The 20,235-nt window shown below is 36.2% G+C and overlaps 1 protein-coding gene across 3 annotated transcripts; it reads left to right on the forward strand.

Moving 5' to 3' along the window:
* The first annotated feature begins 2,763 nt into the window (after positions 1–2,763).
* Positions 2,764–16,985, forward strand: LOC109103469 (cyclin-dependent kinase-like 1). Of its 3 annotated transcripts, none has more exons than XM_042739000.1 (9): positions 2,764–3,286; positions 4,616–4,810; positions 4,907–5,028; positions 6,134–6,206; positions 8,031–8,121; positions 8,722–8,922; positions 10,610–10,692; positions 10,786–10,842; positions 16,827–16,985. In XM_042739000.1, the coding sequence occupies exons 2-9, from the start codon at positions 4,643–4,645 to the stop codon at positions 16,983–16,985; spliced, it is 954 nt and encodes a 317-aa protein (XP_042594934.1). In that variant the 5' UTR covers positions 2,764–3,286; positions 4,616–4,642. The 3 variants fall into 3 exon arrangements, with proteins under 3 accessions (XP_042594934.1, XP_042594936.1, XP_042594933.1); XM_042739002.1 differs by having other exon boundaries at positions 2,764–3,273; positions 4,910–5,028; XM_042738999.1 differs by having other exon boundaries at positions 2,765–3,273.
* Positions 16,986–20,235: the final 3,250 nt, after the last annotated feature.

Genomic DNA, 20,235 nt, shown 5'->3' on the forward strand with positions numbered 1-20,235 from the left:
GCACCACTTGTGTGTGTTTGTACAGTCAGCCAACACTGACCTGCAAAATTTCTCACAAACTATAGTCACCAGCACACACTTCTAGAGCCCACAAACTCAAACTGCAGTGTGAATCTGAAGACACGCAGTCTCAGAACCTGTGTGCAATTATTTTCATACTCACGAAAGTGTCAAAGTTAGTGCTTACTGGAAATTTCTTCAACTCTGCTGGACCTAGATTTTATATTATTTATTTCATTTTTTAAAGAACTTTTAACCCATGATTGATTATTTAGTGATTGTAAAAATTCTATATTTAGGAAGTAACTAAACAACACATAAACGATATTCAGAAATGTCTGAAACTTCGATAACAGGGCAAAATTCATAAAAATAAATAGAAAACAACTTATGTCATATTTAGTTTGTCTTATGTCTCCCTTTTAGTGAACAAGATTTAAACAATAACAATTAGAGAGCTCTTAAATTCAACTGTAATGTTATGAAGCTATGAGAATACTTTTTTTGCACAAAGAAAACAAAAATAAAGATTTTCTGTGTCAGACTCTGCTCTGCATTCAGGAAAGTACCATGACGCATGCATGTGCTGCTGCTGATGCAAGAGACTAGAACCCGGATGCGCTGCGCCTTGTTATCAAGCAGATGAAAGCAAAGACATGTGTTGTGGTACTCTCCTGATCACACTTTATATCTGGTGAAGTAATATGTACTAACATTACAGTAAATACACGTAAGACTATGCATTCACTATGCAAATATGCTGTTCTGGAAAATTCCCACATTTTGAGGAACAAGGACATGGTTAGGGTTAGAATTATCTGTAAAATAATAATTTTTAATGAAAAAAAAAAAATAATTGTAAAAAAAAAAAAAAAAAAAAAAAAAATAAGTAAGTAAATAAATCCTTTGTGTAGCACTTACTATATTAGACCAATATGGAAGCCCGTTTCCGCCACTAAATAAAAAATAAAACAAGGTAATAGTGACTTTTTATCTCACAATTCTGACTTTTTTTCTCTGAATTAATAATAAAAATAACAATTATTATAAAAAAAAAACAGAAATGTCAAAAATAAAAACAAAAATAATATGAATAATTAGATAAAAAACTTTTTTTCTCAGAATTGCGAGTTCATATAGCGATTGCGAGTTATAAAGTCAGAATTGCGAGATCTAAACTCGAAAGAAGTAGAAAAAAACTCTTAACATTTATAAAAAAATGGCGGAAACTGGTGGCCCACTGGGGTTAAAACTTGAACCCTCATCTTCCATAGACCAAAGCAAGCTTTAGTACATGAAATAATTGTAATGTAACATTTTATATAGTGCCCACCTGGGGTTAAAACTTGAACCCTCATTGGAAAACTCCAATACAGGGGAGACAAGAAATAATTGTAATGTAACATTTTATATAGTGGTGTGAAAAAGTATTGTCCCCCTTCCTGATTTCTTATTTTTTTGCATGTTTGTCACACTTTAATGTTTCAGATCATCAAACAAATTTAAATATTAGTCAAAGATAACACAAGTAAACACAACTAACAGTAAACAGGAACAGTTTTTAAATGAAGGTTTTTTATTATTAAGGGAAAACAAAATCCAAAACTACATGGTCCTGTTTGAAGAAATGTTTTCCCCCCTGTTAAAACTGTGGTTTATCACACCTGTGTTCAATTTCTCTAGCCACACCCAGATCTGATAACTGCAACACCTGTTCACAATCAAGAAATCTCTTAAATAGACCTGTCTGACAAAGTGAAGTAGACCAAAAGATCCTCAAAAGCTAGACATCATGCTGAGATCCAAAGAAATTCAGAAACAAATGAGAACGAAAGTAACTGAGATCTATCAGTCTGGAAAAAAAGGTTATAAAGCCATTTCTAAAGCTTTGGGACTCCAGCGAACCACAGTGAGAGCCATTATTCACAAATGACAAAAACATGGAACAGTGGAGAACCTTCCCAGGAGTGGCCGGCCAACCAAAATTACCCAAAGAGCACAGCGACAACTCATCCAAGATGAAAACCACTGCTGAGCAGAAAGAACATAAAGGCTCATCTCAATTTTGCCAGAAAACATCTTGATGATCCCCAAGACTTTTGAGAAAATACTCTGTGGACTGACGTGACAAAAGTTTAACTTTTTGGAAGGTGTGTATCCCATTACGTCTGGTGTAAAAGTAACACTGCATTTCAGAAAAATAACATCATATCAACAGTAGAATATGGTGGTGGTAGTGTGATGGTCTGGGGCTGTTTTGCTGCTTCAGGACCTGAAGACTTGCTGTGTTAAATGGAAACATGAATTCTGCTGTTTACCAAAAAAACCCTGAAGGAGAATGTCCGGCCATCTGTTCGTGACCTCAAGCTGAAGCGAACTTGGGTTCTGCAGCAGGACAATGATCCAAAACTCACCAGCAATCCAGCTCTGAATGGCTGAAGAAAAACAAAATGAAGACTTTGGAGTGGCCTAGTCAAAGTTCTGATCTGAATCCTATTGAGATGCTGTGGCATGACCTTAAAAAGGCGGTTCATGCTCGAAAACCCAAACCCAAGGCTGGCCCAACCAGTTATTAGGTTTAGGGGGCAAACACTTTTTCACACAGGGCCATGTAGTTTTGGATTTTGTTTTCCCTTAGTAATAAATGCCTTCATTTAAAAACTGCATGTTGTGTTCATTTGTGTTATCTTTTACTAATATTTAAATTTGTTCGATGATATGAAACATTAAAGTGTGACAAACATGCAAAAAAATAAGAAATCAGGAAGGGGGCGAACAATTTTTCACACCACTGTACAATAGAGCCCCAGTGCACAGCCAGCGCACACAGATATGAGCCTCACAGAGGTGGAAGGGTTGTGTCACAATGCTCAGCGATCACTTACACCAGCTAGAGCTCAGATCCTGACCCAGCTTGACAAAGATCCGCTCAGGTCCTGCCAGTTCTTCTCCTTTATTTCTTCACGGCGTCTGCGCGTAACTACGCTTCTAAAAGGACTCGCTGGAGTGAATAAATCGACGAATATCCAGTGTGACGTCTCCACATGCCGTTCTACCGGAATGACGGCTTATGGTTACTAGGATGCAGCTTTCTGAAAGACGATGCCTCAGGAAAGTGCAGGCACTGAACTGAAAGAACTGCGTGTTTGGAGCTCATGAGAAATATTTGCGACTGTAATAAACAGTGAAATAATGTTCACAGCCAAAGAGGAAGTACTGTTATTCTGTAAAACACAAGTTTTGGAATTGTAATTGACACGAGTCGTTCTTCAGGTAAGGTGACCAGGTAACTTATTGTGCTTCTAATTCACGTTCACACTTTAACTTTTGAATTAGACTTTTTTTTTTCTCCTTCTTGGTATCATGGTAAGTCTTTTAGATGATAAACAGTTTGCATATTTTATTAAATAAACTCATTCTCATAAATATTTAATTAGGTATTCATTAAATAGACAAATTTAAAAAAAAATCTTTGAAGACTCAAGCCTACTGGATGACAACTATGACAGTGTGAATGAATATAAACATTAATACTACTAAAGTAACTAGCTAGCTTAATAAAGACAAATATTTGCTTTAATATGTTTTTTAAGCTTTGGAAATATATAGGCCTAAATTTATTTCAATTTTTTTTTTTTTATAGCAATTGATTATATTAACTTAATGTTAATGTTAATTGCATTAGCTGTACAGAATGTTTTGTCAGATACCTGACATAATTAACTGACATTTTTTTAATGAAGACAACTGAGTGTATGTATATATATATATATATATATATATAACTCGAATTAACAAAATATATATATATATATATATATATATACATACATACACTCGAATTAACAAAAACAACAAACAAATAAATTAACACTATGCATGCAAACTTATGTGGATGCTCCTCTCTAATTTATCTTTAGTTTAGCTTAGCTTTAGTTCCCAGGAATTTTGGTGAACATGGTAACACTTTATTTTGAAATTTTGTGACTTTGCAGCTCCATGTCATATAGCAGTCATTAGTGTACAGTATTAGTGGTCTGTCAGCTTAATATCTTATAACACTTTATTGTCATCTTCCCCTACAGATATTCTACCGACTAACTTTGCAAGTGCATGCAAATTATTCTACTAACCCTAACTTAACAGTCTACTAATACTCTGATGAGAATTAGAGGCAAAGTTACTTACAGTAAACAGAATTTCAGTAGGGGGCCATCAAAATAAATTGTTACTGTGGAAACAAATCGCGCCATTCAGTGACACTCTAGAGAATTTTGTGCTTCCATATTTGTGGCAACAGTTTGGAGAGGCTCCTTTTTTTCAGCATGACACTGAATGCCTTTGTGCACAGACTGAGTTTCATATATAAATAGTCTAACAGAAGCATCTGACCTAATGATGCTCTGAATGAGAGCAAATCAGCCCGACATTATTGTAGCAAACTCCCTATTAATGGCCTTGGATTTTGAAATTAAAAGCATGTGTGGAAGTTTGTTCAGGTGTCTATACTTTTGGCCATATGCTGTAGTGTTTCTTCTTAAACTTGAATTCATTTTTTGATATTTTATTTGTTCCACACCATACAGCATGACTTTGTATGATTGTTTGTTTGCAGTATGTAACTCTTCATGCTCTCTGAGAGATGGATAAGTATGAGAAACTGGCTAAGATCGGCGAGGGCTCATATGGAGTGGTGTTCAAATGCAGACACAGGGACACCGGTCAGATAGTGGCCATTAAAAAGTTTGTTGAGTCTGAGGATGACCCAGTCATCAAGAAGATCGCACTGAGAGAAATCCGCATGCTGAAGGTAGATGGTAGATATGGAGATGGTATGCTTACTAATTGCAAATCCACCAAACATTTACACATTTATACATAATCATTTTAATTTGCATCCATGCAGCAGCTGAAGCATGTGAATCTGGTGAACTTGCTTGAGGTCTTCAGGAGAAAGAGACGTCTTCATCTAGTCTTTGAATTCTGTGAGCAAACTGTTCTAAATGAACTGGACAAACACCCCAGAGGGTCAGTCACATTTCCTTTTCTTTCTTTTTTTTTTTTTTAGGATATATACTTTGAATATAAAGAATGGTACTTGACTCACAAATGCAGCCCCTAGCAATATCCACAGCAGAATATATTTTTTTATGTAAAAATAAATAAATAGATAAATAAATAAACGAATAAACAAATGAATGAATGAATGAATGAATGACAGTAAACATTAAAGAAATTCAGTAGTTTTTGTTTTGTTTTGTTTTTAAGATATTCCAATCTTTTCTTGATTTCCCCCTTCCCTTGATCTTTTTCTAATTGTCCTATTAAATTGTATATATTAAATATTTAATATTGTTGTAGTATTTATGCAATATTGAATTCAATTATAAATATTTCTAAAGCTATTTTTTGTAGTGTCTTTTCTTTTTTTTTTAGATATTTAGATTTCAAAATATCTTATGGGGGGTAATTTCCCAGCTAAAACTTATGCGCAATTAATTTGTGATTCATTAGATTAATCAACACATCATGTAATTAGAATAAAAAAAAATGTTTCATAACTATATTATGTTTATACTGTTATCTCAAAAATCACCATGAAATGAAAACTGACCCTATTTATTTGCGTTCCTAGTCTTCTTGCAAAAAATGCTTTCCTCTGTAATCTTCCAGTCAAATGTAATAACTTGTCTCACCCTAGAAACAACTTTCTTTTCAGCTGACTTCACCCATCGCTCTTTCTTTTCAACCCCTCCTCTCCTACGACTTGGTATGCTCCTTGACGGATTTCTTGATTCTTGAATGTTATTTCATGCTGACTTCTATAGACTGTATCTAGTGTTGTGTTTCCAAGCTCCTAAACTGGTCAGACCACAAAGGCTGTGGCTGCCCAGCATTCTCTCTCTTTCCCAGAAGGCCTTTCAGTCGTAACCTTAGCTGCTTCTCAAAACAAAGGAACAGGTTGCCATTGACTACAGGCCCATGGTTACTGCAGATATATGGGAGCTGTACTGATATTTAGAAAACTGTTCTTAGATCCTGCCATCTATGCCAAAAATGTTAGATCCTGCTAATCTGTAGTTAGCAGAATCTATGAGGCTTGATGTGAACATTTGGCCATTTTTCTCTTTAGGGTTCCTGAGGCACAACTCAAGAGTATTGTATGGCAAACTCTACAGGCCGTGAACTTCTGTCACAAACACAATGTCAGTATGTCCAACCTCTCTATCTCTATCTCTCTAGCTCTCTTTTTTTTTCTACCAGTGTGTGTCACTGATGAATGCTACAGACAACTGTGAAAAGTCACACTATTGAATAACCTCATTTTTGGAAAAGGAAGGAGACAGCTAACAATAAAAAATGATGTCTTGGAATAAGTTTATCTCATGACATACAGCAGGCTCTCAGTTCGTTTTAATGTATTTTTGTAATGAAGGAGTCACTTAGTCAGTGACTATGTTTACATGTTACCGTAATGTGAATATTATGACATTTATATTGCAATTAAACATTAGCTATATTTTGATCAAAATGATGCAATTAAGCTCATAATCTCAGTAACCATAATTGTAATAAAACACGTGGTGAATGCCGATTTCAATAAACAGACATATAAAGATTTGAATTGCATATATTCCACCAAGTGCACCAAAGACAAAAGTGCTTCAAAAATCCTCCACTTGAATCACTGAAATCTATCAATAACTCGCTGCCGCCAATCTCTGCTCCGTATCTTCTTTCAGAGAATGTGATCATGGAAGCATAAGTCAAATTGTATTCATTGATAGTAATAGTAATTATAATAGTAGAACGAGGCCAGAATAGGGCAGCGTTTCCACCGTCGGGCCAGAAGCTCCGCTGCGCATCACTAAAACCCGCCCTTTACACGCCTCTCAGGAACAACGTCATGCAACCCCATCATTTCACCAACAAAGAGAAGTTATCAGAAAACTAATCAGAAATAAGTCACTGGAACATGCACGATCACAAAACGAACATGGTAACAGCGGCCTTTTGTTTGCATGCTTTGTTAAATATTCAAATTCAAAAGCATCGATGTTTTACTATAAGTGATACAGTGAGCATAATGAATCAATTTATCAGGACTCAAAATTAATCACACAGAAATAAATGTATTTCTATTTTATTTATTTATTTTTAACGCTTATGAAAATAGCCTGCTTATTCAGTCGAGACTGTTTCTGTTTATTTGTAGCCACAGCCTATATACGTCACATTTAGAATGAATGATAATAACTCTTTTTTTATAAAAGCTCCCGAACAAAAATCATTATTATATTTTGATGACATGCTACGCGGAGCTAAACTCTCGAGACGAGACTTATGACAGATAAAACATGTTACTAAATAAATACACAATTGTGATAGAGAATAAGAAGCTGACGTCTGATTTCTTCAAGTGGTTGCACTTACCATGTTTATTATGGTAACGTTAATGTTTAGCGTGCATAGTCTTTTACATCGCTTATAAATATTTCTGCCTTTTATGATGATTATAATCCACATCGGATCGCATTATTTCAAACACTCACTGCTGACTGAAAGTGAGTTTTGAGCTCAGCTTATTTTTAAAAGTTTTTAATGTTGATGTTATAGCTGTTATCTTTCTGAAATGAACGGCGCTGACACTCTCCGCTCGCGGAGAAACTCCGCCTTTGTTCATAACCACTCCTCTAGCCCCAGCTGGCCTGCTTTGGCCCAAGGTTTGCGTCGGGCCAAAAAACCCTGGCCGTTGCCCCTGAAGAAGCCCCGACGAGGCACGATCAAGCCCCGGAAGTGACAGTGGAAACGCGACTGGCCCTGGCACGCACTAGCACGCCCGCTTTAAGCCCGACAGTGGAAACGCGGCTATTGAGCTGTTTTGGTGCTACATTCTTGCTAGATCAGTTAGCCTATATTACCTGTGTTCAGGTGATTTTTTTTAGAAAGAAGAAGTCTTTAAAAAAATCCCTGCCTTATTATAGTGGGAATTATGTGTATGTATCTCAGTCTTTGTCTGTGTCTACCAGTGTATCCACCGTGACGTCAAACCGGAGAACATTCTTCTAACCAAGACCGGTGTGATCAAACTATGTGATTTTGGCTTTGCTCGCATCCTCAGTAAGTGTCACTCACTCTCTAGCCATTTATGTGCATTTAGCATCTTCACTTCATTAATGACTTATTTATACTTCCTACCTATATCAGCTGTCATGTGTCCTGAGCTCACTTTCAGGGCAGCGTGAAGCCTCACAGGTGCAATCAGCCAGTCAGGATCTGCTTACATGCTTCATCCTTGGGTTTCAGCATGTTGTTACTATAGGCTAACACAAGGTCTATCCATCAGCATGTTGTAATCCTTTCTGTATGATGCACATGTAATTCTGAATCAACAGTATGTGTGCGTAGCTACTTATACATGTTTTGGGGACAAATTTGTATCCAGAAATGAGCTCTCGCAAAACCTCCTTTTCAGGATGTCCTCATTTGTAAAAATAAATAAATAAATAAATAAATAAATAGAAAATAAAAAAATGAGTATAAAGTATAGTAATCTGTACAAATTCTGTTAGAGTTAGTAAGTGGGTTAGGATATAGTATTTATAACTAGCTGCATACAGTATAAAAACAAAAAGTATATGGAAGGTCCTCATTTAGATAGCTGTAAAAACGTGTGTGTGTGTTTGTGTGTGTGTGTGTGTGTGTGTGTGTTTGAAACAGCTGGTCCAGGTGATGATTATACTGATTATGTGGCAACACGATGGTACCGGGCCCCAGAGCTCTTGGTCGGAGATACTCAGTACGGTCCCCCAGTGGATGTCTGGGCCCTCGGTTGTGTCTTTGCCGAGCTGCTTTCTGGAAATCCTCTTTGGCCGGGACGTTCTGACGTGGATCAACTGCACCTCATACGAAAAACACTGGGTACTAAAAGTAAAAGAAAGGAAGAAGTTTGAATGTTGAAATTTATATACAAAAGGGTCCAAACGTCTGAGACCGCTTAAAATGTGGAATTTAAAATCCAACTAAAAACTGGAAATTAACAAAAGAAATATTTAAAGCAAAGATATTTTGAAACATTTCAATAATTAGAAACTGTCCTGTTTACATACTGTTGGTTATCGTCTAATTGGTGGAACCCCATTTCTGCCAGAGAAAAAAAAAAAAAAAAAAAGGTAATTGTGACTTTTTATATTAGGGAGAAAAAAGAGACTATTTTTATTCAAATTTATTTCTTGGAATTTGACATCATAATGCAATTGTGACTTTATATGTGAGAAAAAATGATCAGAATAGCAAGTTTATATCACAAATTTCTTAGAAAAAAGTGAAAAGTAAACTCGCAACTGTGAGAAAAGAATTCTGAATTGTGAGATAAAAAGTTACAATTACTATTCAGTGGCAGAAACAAGCTTCCATAGTTAGCAGTTGTAGTCACTACAATTGTGACCCTGGACCACAAAACCTGTCTTAAGTGTCAATTTTATAAGCTTTCCATTGATGTATGGTTTATTAGGATCGGTCAATATTTGGCCAAGATACAACTATTTATTACACGGCTCTGTGGAACACTTGATTCTGATTGGTCAGTCGCAACATTCCAAGGTATGTTATCCCTGGATAACAGCCGGTAAAAGCTAATAACACAGGCTCATCCGGGTAACAGCAGTCGGAGCTGTGCTCTTGCTTGAACAATTTTTTTCTTGGTGGAAGCTTTGTGTTTGTTTAGCTAATAAAATATTAAAACTCGATTATAAGAGAACTAACAAACTGGTAAGGTTTTAAAACATTTTCGTCTTAATTCTTTTATTGGCTTAATTATTTTGTAGTGAAATGTTGTCTAATAAATGGTTTGACTGCACTGTTTGCCTTAAATGTCCATCTAGTTTGAACTTGCCACTTGCTTGCAAATGCTGTCTTCAAGGAAGCTTTGCGTTCAAATATTTCAACTCAAATCAATATTTTGTGTCTAATTATTTACTTATGTGGCAAGTAGCCGTGTAATAAGGGGTCCTGATCTCCCTGTTGGGGGTTTATTCTGCGAGAACAACCGGCTGGATGTACATTATACCTTACTTGAAAATCTGAAATCTGAGGGAGCAAAAACAGAAAAAAAAAAAGAATAAAATACTGAGAAAATTGCCTTTACAGGTGTCCAAATAAATTATTAGCAATGTATATTACTAATCAAAAATTAAATTTTGATATAGTTACAGTAGGAACTTTACGAAATATCTTCATGGAACATGATCTTTACTTAATATCCTAATGATTTTTGGCATTTTTGACAAATTTATAATTTTGACCCATACAATGCTTTTTTGGCTATTGCTAAAAATATACCCCAGCGAATTAAGACTGCTTTTGTGCTCCAGGGTCACAATTTGTTTCTGTCATATGACTGTGAATGTTATTGTATAAAAAATATCATAATTGAATTAAATGGCAGATAATTATTATACATTGAACTTATATGCTTTAAGAGCATATTTCATTTCACTTGTATGACTAAAGTTTGGTCTAAATCTCATAAAAAAAAAAAAAAAAAAAAAATTAAAAAAAAAAAACAGTTATACACTGACTCTTGACCTCTGAACTTTGACCTCGATAGGTGACTTGATCCCACGGCATCAGCAGGTGTTCCACTCCAATGTCTTCTTTAGTGGAGTCAGCATCCCTGAGCCTGATACCATGGTAGCACAAATTCACACAAAAATACACACCTACTTGTAAAAAAAAAAAAAACATCAGTATGGAATGTAACTAAATTTTATTTTATTGTTGTAGGAGCCATTAGAGAAGAGGTTCCATGGTGTTTCTCCTCATGCTATTACTGTGATGAAGGTGAGATATCAATACATGCTTATTATATACTTATTATATATTTTTGACCGCTGCTGGCCAAATAGGTGCCCTAAGCAGAATTGTATTGTTGTGCCCCTCCCTCAAATATTATAAAAAAACAAAACAACAACAACAACACCTACTATAGGGGTCAAAATAGATCTTTAATAAAATATAAAAGTAAATAAATTGTAATTAAATTGTATCATTTATAAATTACAATTGTAGCTATAGACAGTTACCTATGGCCATGATTTTATTAATACAGTTTGATTTTATTGTCTCAAGCATTCAGAAATCACACAAAAGAAAATAGTTTTACTACAATAAAACCATGGTTAATATTTGTAAGGGTTGTGATGTCCACATGTTTTTTTGTTTTGTTTTTTGAAGAAATTATAGAGGCTGTAGCATTTCTATTGCAAAAAAGTGGCCAAAAATTAAAGTGGATATTTAATTTAACTGTTTGATCAATAATAAACAAAGATTTGATCATCCTGTAAGTGTAACAACAGCAATGGACTGACAGACTGATGATGTTCATGTTTACTTTTTATGTATGTATAAGTTAATTTTAATATAGAACAAAAGTGTTTTTTTTTTTTTTTTTTTTTTTTGAGCAACTGGGATGGAGCCTCCTCTGGGAGTTAGTGCCCTACGCAAACTGTGTACTATGTTTATAGGGAGCACCGGTACTGATTATATAAGTCTCACATGCCACTTTTCCACAGACAGGGGACCAGTAATAATCTTCACTTCTTCACATCTAGATTAAAACACGGTGTTCTCACAATGCTGTCAAACATTACAGTATGGCACTAGCAACGTCTAAATCAGGAAATTGATTTCCAAGGAATTTATGAACTGATAAAATGCATACCTTCAGTTATGTCTATATAGCAACCAAACACAATTTCATTGAGATATACAAAAAAAGGTAACATTTAAAAATCAGTAAGCCTTTTTGGAGAATTCTTTACAAATGGATTATATTAAAGGGGTCATATGATGCGATTTCAATTTTTCCTTTCTCTTTGGAGTGTTACAAGCCCTTGGTCCATAAAGAAGAACTGTAATGTTGCAAAGAATAAAGTCTCAAATCTAAAGACATATTTATAAAAGTTAAGAGTCAACTACGCCCTCCTAAAACAGCTCATTCTAACATGCCCCAGCATGTCTACTTCACGATGTGGGAAGATTTGCATAATGCCACCCAAATGTTCACGCAAAGAAGAAGCCGTAACTTTTACGTAAAATTCTTGCTGTTGCCGCTGCCGCCGTCATGTTGTGGAGACACTATGTGTTTAATTGTAAAAGCGAAAATACTTTGTTTGGTCTTCCAAAAGAGGACACGACTAGAAATCAGTGGTTAAGTTGTATTTACAACACTGTTCCAGAACAGTTCACCCCAAATATTTAGATGTGTGCAGCACATTTTATGGAGGACTGTTTCCTGATCCTGGGAGAGAAGACTACAATGTAGGCTGTTCTGACTCACAGACTGTAAGTATGTTTACATATGTAAAGGATTTGCCACTGACGATTCAAACATGAGTTCTGAGCAGTGTAGAGCAGCGTTTCTCAATTCCAGTCCTCGTGCCCCCTTGCTTTGCACATTTCATATGTTTCTCTTATCACTTCAGACATTTGTTCTATTCAAATGTAAGTGCCCCATGAAGTGGACATCATAGGATATTCCGCCATGATTCCAGTTCGAAGCGAACGTATATGTTCCATTCAGAGTGCATTGAAGTGTACGAGATGTGAATTTAAATTGTATACACAGTATAGTAAGGGGCGTAACATTTCCGTCACAGGCTTGAGGCATTCAGCCAATCACAACACACTGGATAGCTGGCCAATCAGAGCACACCTCGCTTTTCAGACCGATAAGCTTTGTAAAAATCAACACATTTCAGAAAGGCAGGGCATAGAGGAGAAACAATAATGAACAGTATGTGGAAAATAATGTGTTTTTTGAAACAAACCGCATAAACACATTTCATTACTCCAAATACACAAAATAATGTTCTTTTTAGCAGCATCATATGACCCCTTTAAACTCTGTTAAACTAAAAAAAATTATTTGCGTTTTAATTTCAAGTTAATATACTGAGCTATTTACACAGATGTTTTAATTAGGCCTATCCTGTGGCTCCTTCTGATGGACAACATTAGTATTCAAACAAATGGCTTTGATATCGATTATATTAATGGTTGATATAAATGGGTGATTTTTTTTAGAAGTTCCCAAGGAATCAGAATTTGTTAAATTTGGCATGTTTCCTCAGAATTTCCTGTTGTCCGTGAATATATTAAGATTTGCGAAGTTTTAACATTGCATTGACAACAAGAAGTAATTATGGGCCACATAAATATTTGCTAATATCAATACATTGATTAAACAAATCATAAATCTTAAAAAAAAAAAAAAAAAAAAGTTCTCAGGGGCATCTCAGATTGGTGGATACCCAATTTTGTGCAAATCAGACAAACTACATAGGATAAGTAGGCTTTTAAATAACTCAAAATGGTGGAAACTTTGGACTTTGCATTTGGCAGAAACATGTTAATTCATGAAAATGTGTGATGCCATACAAACTAATTATCTTTCAATGCTTGGATATATTACAATTCTTTTTTTTTTTTGCCTGCATGGTGTAGAATCACTTTGTGCAAAGTCTGGTGAAGACTGGGTTAGGAAGAGTTTGAACAAAAGTAAATAAAAAATCGTCCTAACCTTTCCCCTGTTACGGCGCCCCGACTATGGTTCCTGAAACATAGGCTGAAAAGCAAAGGACTTTATCATAGCACCACGTAGTGGCATGGATGCTGAGTAGTTGAAAATAGCACAAAACAAAATTCATAAAACATTTATGAACAGAAACTAAAACTCAAACAACATCTGGACAGTTCGTCACTGAAAGTGATAGTCCACCCTCATGTCGTTCCAAAGACCTTCACTCATCTTCGGAACACAAATTAAGAAATTTTTGATGAGCTCCAAGAGCTCTCTGACCCTCTCATAGACAGCAAGGGTCCTGCCATGATCAAGGCACAGAAACGTAGCAAGAGCATCAGTAAAATGGACCATGTGACATCAGGGGTTCAACTGTAATTTTACGAAACTATGAGAATAGTTTTTGTGCACAAAGAAAGCAAAAATAATGTCTCAGGTTACACGTGTGGTTCCCTGAAAAGGGGAACGAGACGCTGTGTCCCCTAGAGGGTGCTTTTGGGGAATGTCTCTGGCATGACCAGTGTCTGAAGCATGAGTCTAAACACAACAATATACTTGACATTGGCAGACGGCAGCATATGACGTCACGACAGGTGTGCCCGAGAGTATAAAAGGGCACCTGTAAAAAGCGTCATCCACTTCTAGTCTGAAGGAGACATGCAGGAATTCCTGAAGCATGGCAAAGGGATGCAGCATATGCTATGTCTCCTAGAGGGCGCTTTTGGTGAACTGAATGCCCATGCTACCATGCTGAAGGGATGAGTGCCTAAATGGCTGAACCAAGTCAAATACTCAGAGGAGTCCTCACCTCTGTACCAGCAACACCACAGACCGAAGCCTCTCAAGAACAGAGACCTTTAAAGGAAAAAGGAAGTCTAACTATGCTCTTATTGAGGCCAACATCCAAGAAAGCTCACAGAGAGTCTAGCAATCAGAATCAACTGGCTTGTGAAGCTCTGCAGAGTGGAGGCCTAAATACAACACGCCTAGCAACACTCCATTCTACTTAGCCAATACCTAGCTAAGCTTTAGGAGCGGAGGCCACAGAATGACGACTCTCTAGCACTGTTTTCACACTGCAAGCATGAGCGGCATGTATTTTTTTTGCCGTGCATGTAAATTAATGTGTGCATTCACAACGGCAGCAGAAGCAGCACATTAGCGTCAATCAAGGCCCAAATCCTAATGACAAAATAAATACAAATCCAAACAAAAATTGACAAAAATGCACAGAATAAGCATGTAAAGCACATAAAATAAATACAATTTCATACAAAAAGTGTTCAAAATGCACAGAATAAGCATGTCTAGTGTGTTTTAACATGAATTGTAGTATGTCAGGAAAGAAAATGAAGAATCAAAAATATGTATAGAAGATTTACCCATTTAAACTTGTTTTTAATTATTCAGTTTGATTTCTTTTTATGCCGGTTGGTCCCCAAACCCATCACGCTGCCGCCACTGAAAACTCACATGTCTACATAGATAAGCAAATTATAACTTAAAACATTTTATCAAACTTACAACGAACAATTCATTTTGCTCAGGATCTTAAGTTACAATAGAGTATATACATAAGAAATTTGTAGAAAACTTACTGACAGCTTCTGTAAATATTGTATTCTGTAGATATTGCACTCGTGTTCACTTAACTGATGTGGCAAACTTACGCCTTTTATTTATTTTCAGTTCTTCAGTTACAGAAACGGTGCTATAGACACAATAAATTTACATGACATCTTCAACATTCGGCCTACTAAAATTATAATAAACGCTCAGCATGTTCACCTATGGTTTGGTAAACACACCTTTGTCATTTTTTTTAAACCCTAGCCTACATAAATAATTAGGTTCAAAAGTATATTTACAGTGAAATGCACTAAACAAACACATCTGAAATGAATTAACACCGTCATACCTAATAAACATCATATTCCCACCTATCAATTAGCTAAAATAGAACGAAAATTTATATTGCTCCAGATCTTCAGTTACAAAAAATGGACACAAGACACAAATTATAAACAAGGACACAAGACGGACACAGACAAATCATATTGACAGCTTCTAAGAAAAATATTAAGTATAAGCTTTAAATTACAATTGTCTAGAAATGCATAAAAACGCATATTGTCTCTAGAAACTGCATTTTCACCTTACTTTTTTTTTTCCAGCTCTCCATAAATAATAGCTAAATACAAATTTCTTCATTTCTCACAAAAATCAACAATAACAATTAGTTAAAATCCAACTAATTATTCACATTTCTCACGATCATTTACAAAAATGGAGCTAAATCACAAAAAAATACTATTTACACACAAATTTTATTTCTTTGCACACAGAAAGTATTCTCGTAGCCTCATAAAATTACAGTTAGACCCCTGATGTCACATGGACTATTTTACTGATGTCCTTGCTAGGTTTCTGTGCCTTGATCATGGTAGGATCCTTGCTGTCTATGAGAGGGTCAGAGAGCTCTCAGATTTAATCAAAAATACCTTAATGTGTGTTTTCGAAGATGAAGGAAGGTCTCACGGGTTTGGAACAACATGTGTGTGAGTAATTAATGACAGAATTTTCATTTTTGGGTGAACTATCCCTTTAAGCACAATAAATAAATACTTCCTAGCATAAAATATTAAAGTAAACAACAGACAAAGGGTCTTTACTGTCTGACTAATCACATCTGTTAGCCAGTGAAGAAGCAAGATCTCCAGGAATATGATTGGGGACCCCTGTGATTTAACGTTATTATCCATTGAAATATGATTGGTTGCTTTTTATATCAAAATTTAAAAGCTAGTATGTTATTATTATTATTATTATTTTTTACTACTAGGTAGTCCTGACAGAGGCTCGTCAGGCTCTTTCAGGACATGGTGATGATTGTGTCAAGTTAATAATGATTTGCTTATGTGTTTATAAAATACAGCATTTTCAACAAAATTCTAAATGGCCAACATGTTAAAATCTAAAGGATGTATGTATATATATATATATATATATATATATATATATATATATATTTATATTTGTATAATGTTTTAACAATATGTCAAAACCATCTCTTTATGGAAATAAGATGCTAAATAAAATGCTAAAACAAGTTTTTTAATCTAGAAGATCCATAAAAAGGCCACAATGCATAGTTTTTATTTGTAGGCTAGTTGTGTAGTAATGCAGTTGGATGTCACACATAAGGTCTGAAGAAATGTATGTGTTTGTGTGTGTGTCTTTATAGTCCTGCCTAGTAATGGATCCATCTGGCAGGTTGTCATGTGAAGAGCTTTTAGAGCTGCCATACTTCCAGGAGGATGGGGCAATGGGATGGGGCAGAGAAACTGATCGTCTCCCAAGACGCTATGAGAAAGGCACAAGACGCAGAGCTCCCGTGGTATGAATCTACACTGAAGAAAAATAATGTTAATAGCAAGAAATGGAAAATCAATACTGAGACTTGAGTTTAAGACACTCACTTAAGTCACATAAATTGACTTGTATTCCAAATTAATAACGCAAGTCTGCAGGTTTAGAAGGAGATTTATTTCCTCACATATGACAAAAACTGAAGATAAAAGAAAATCTTTTGCATGTCCCCTTTAGAAGCCAAATTTAAGGGAAAGTATATATATATATATATATATATATATATATAAATAAAAGTACAACATGATTTGCAAATGCTTGCAGTAGTGTTTTTATGGGATCTCTGCCTCATGCTAATTTACTGATTGCAAAATAAAAGTTGAGAAAGGATGTAAACAGCAATATAGATATCTACTCAAATAAATAAATAAACCTAGCAATAACCGCCAAATACACAGCGAGAAGTGACCAGTGAACTGAAGAAAACAAAGGGCTTAAATGCACATGGAAACATTAGGAATTAATTGAGATAATAAGGGTGAAGCCAGTGGGACTGAGGACCAGTGTGGATGAAGGAGCCCAAATGGAACCCAAGGGATGGAGTGACGAGGTGCAGCCAGAAGAATGGAAGACCATGGTGAAGGCAGACGAATGACCAAGGCAGAGCCGGATGGGTGAGGAAGTCTGGTGGATTCCAAGGACTGATGGACCCTGGTGGAGCTGAGGGAGCATGGGGCCAAGGAAGAGCTGAAGGGTTGGAAAGCTGAGGTGGACTCCAGGGCTCGGAGGCCTGAGGTGGAGGAAAGAGAATCTCTTTCCAGGCAGAGCTGGAGTCCAGAAGCTCCGAGGCAAATTCCCAATAGGAGGGTGGTGTTAGAGGAGGAGCTGAGGATTTGAAGGGAAACAGCAGAGATGGGGCTGAGGAACTGGCTGAGTTTGAGAGAGAATTATTATCCTATTGCGGCAGGCTCAGGCTCATTGTTTGCAGTGGGCTCAGGTATTGCTGGGCTGGTGGTAATGGTTGGAATGCTAATTTCTTCCTCACTCTTGCACATGCACAGCAATGTAGGTAGTTATTCATCAAAATGCAGAACACTTATAAACACAAAAACCGCTAAATACACAATGAGAACAGACCAGTGAACTGAACAAAACACAGGGCTTAAATACACAGGGAAAAACTAAACGAGTTAACTAGACACAGGTGCAACACATGAGGGAAAATAAAAATCCATGGCAACTAATGAATAGAGATGAAGGACACATGAACTAAAGTCTGGGACATACTGGACCATTTTTAAAATGTAATTATTTTTAACCAGTTTTAAAACTGGTGGAGACCACAGACTTAAGGACAGTTTCAACCGACATTTAACATTATAATCCTCCGAGCGCACACAATACACGACTGACCGTGAGACCATAAACTGCAGACTGTGATATCATTTTCAAAATGAAACAAGATCAAATGTGACATGCAAAGAAAAACAAATGGAGGGTGATCAATGTCGTCAGCTGGTTCTCCTGGCATGAGTTTTGTTTTACGGGAAGAAAAACAAAGGAGTTAAAAGAATATAAGTAATATTCTTTCTCAGTACTTCACTTTCATTGCATCTGGTTGGTGAGCTTGCTCGCTTTCATTGGCTATTGCAGGTATCACGTCAGAGGCAGCCCAACCAAGAGTGTAAATATCAAACATGTTTTAAATTTACAATTTGAGATCGGGGATGCTTCGACTCAATCGGGAGAAGATGATTGTGTGTTGTCCGTCTGCGTCTTTCTTTCATTCGTAGCAGTTTGCATGTCGGTTGCTGAAAAGATTCTCAGCTGCTTGTCCACGGCGGTGTGTGTTACATTAGCGCAGTCAAATCTGACTATAATGTCATAGCCTATAACACGCTCTCACATGTTTATTATTTTTACATTTTGGGACAAGTAAAATTTACATATGTGGTTTCAACAACCAAATGCATTTGCATTTGTCCAGTTTCATCTGGATGGCCCAGACCACCTCCTGAAGTGGTTTGAGTGATCGGATTTATATATTTTCTCTGAAAATGTGATTTAGAGGGCATTTACACATGGTCTTTTCACGATCGGATAGCTATCCAATCAGACAAAATGCATGAAGTGACCAGGTGTAAACAGCCCCTTAGTAGGTGCACACTAAAAAAAAAAAAAACACAAAAAATACTCATCAATAAATCAAAACACCACAAAATACACAAAAAATAGGGAAACATTTACTGATTTTACATATAGTTATAAAAACAGTCACCACACAAGTTAAAAGTGCATATTAATATTTTAGAACTGCAGCAGAGAAACTGAATTTGATATTGGGTTTCTCACCTTATTATCAGGGGTGCACATAAGTGGTCCGCAGGACCAAAATAAAAAATGTGCTGTGTAAATAAGTTCAGACCACTCATTTGCGTCAGTGTTGGGTAAGTTACTTTCAAAAAGTAATTACATCATCAATATTGTCTCATCATTACTCACTTTTACAATATTGTCTTTAACTAAATTACTTTACTAATTACTCTGTCTGAAAAGGCTAATAAAATCCCTATAAACCTTAATAGAAATTAATTTCTTTATTCTTTCAATTTGAGTCAAACATAGAATAGTTTAGCCTTTAAGCTTAAAACAACTGTAATACTTAAACATTTTTATTTAAAAAAGTAGCCTTCTTTGATTAATAAATAGAAATACTCTGAATAACAACATATCTGAATAACAAAAAAGCTTAAAAAAAATCATTTCAGTTTAGCAAGAAAAGCCAGTAAAATCCGTTCAGGTTTATGTAAAAATAACACTTAAATGTAGGTAAGAATAAATTACATAAATGGCCATTGCATTCACAAGGAGCCTGCGTGGCCCCAGCACGTTCAGAGACTGGTGAGGACTCAGGACTGGGCTCTGGAGCCAGAGTGGTAGGACTCAGGACTGGGCTCTGGAGCCAGAGTGGTAGTAGCGGAGGGAACCCTCCTCTGCCTCTGCTTTTGAGAACAAGGTAGTGGGGAGCTGACCACCTCGATAGACGCTGCAAAGCCTCATGGAGTGCTGCAGTTTCAACATTAACAGACATGTCTGAAAAAAATGCTGCAGCCAGAAAAGTTGTCGGACTGACTACAGCAGATTCGTTCAACTCGGGAATGGCTGGAAGTGGCTCTTCCAACTCAGAATTGAGTGCAGTGGTCCAGGCCGCCCTTTCCTTCTCATCCTCTGCTTTACCGTTGGCTTCAGAAGATCTGGACTCAGGCTTAAAGAGGGAGGGTGGG

The sequence above is a fragment of the Cyprinus carpio genome, chromosome B15 (assembly GCF_018340385.1).
Source record: "Cyprinus carpio isolate SPL01 chromosome B15, ASM1834038v1, whole genome shotgun sequence".
NCBI lineage: Eukaryota > Metazoa > Chordata > Actinopteri > Cypriniformes > Cyprinidae > Cyprinus > Cyprinus carpio.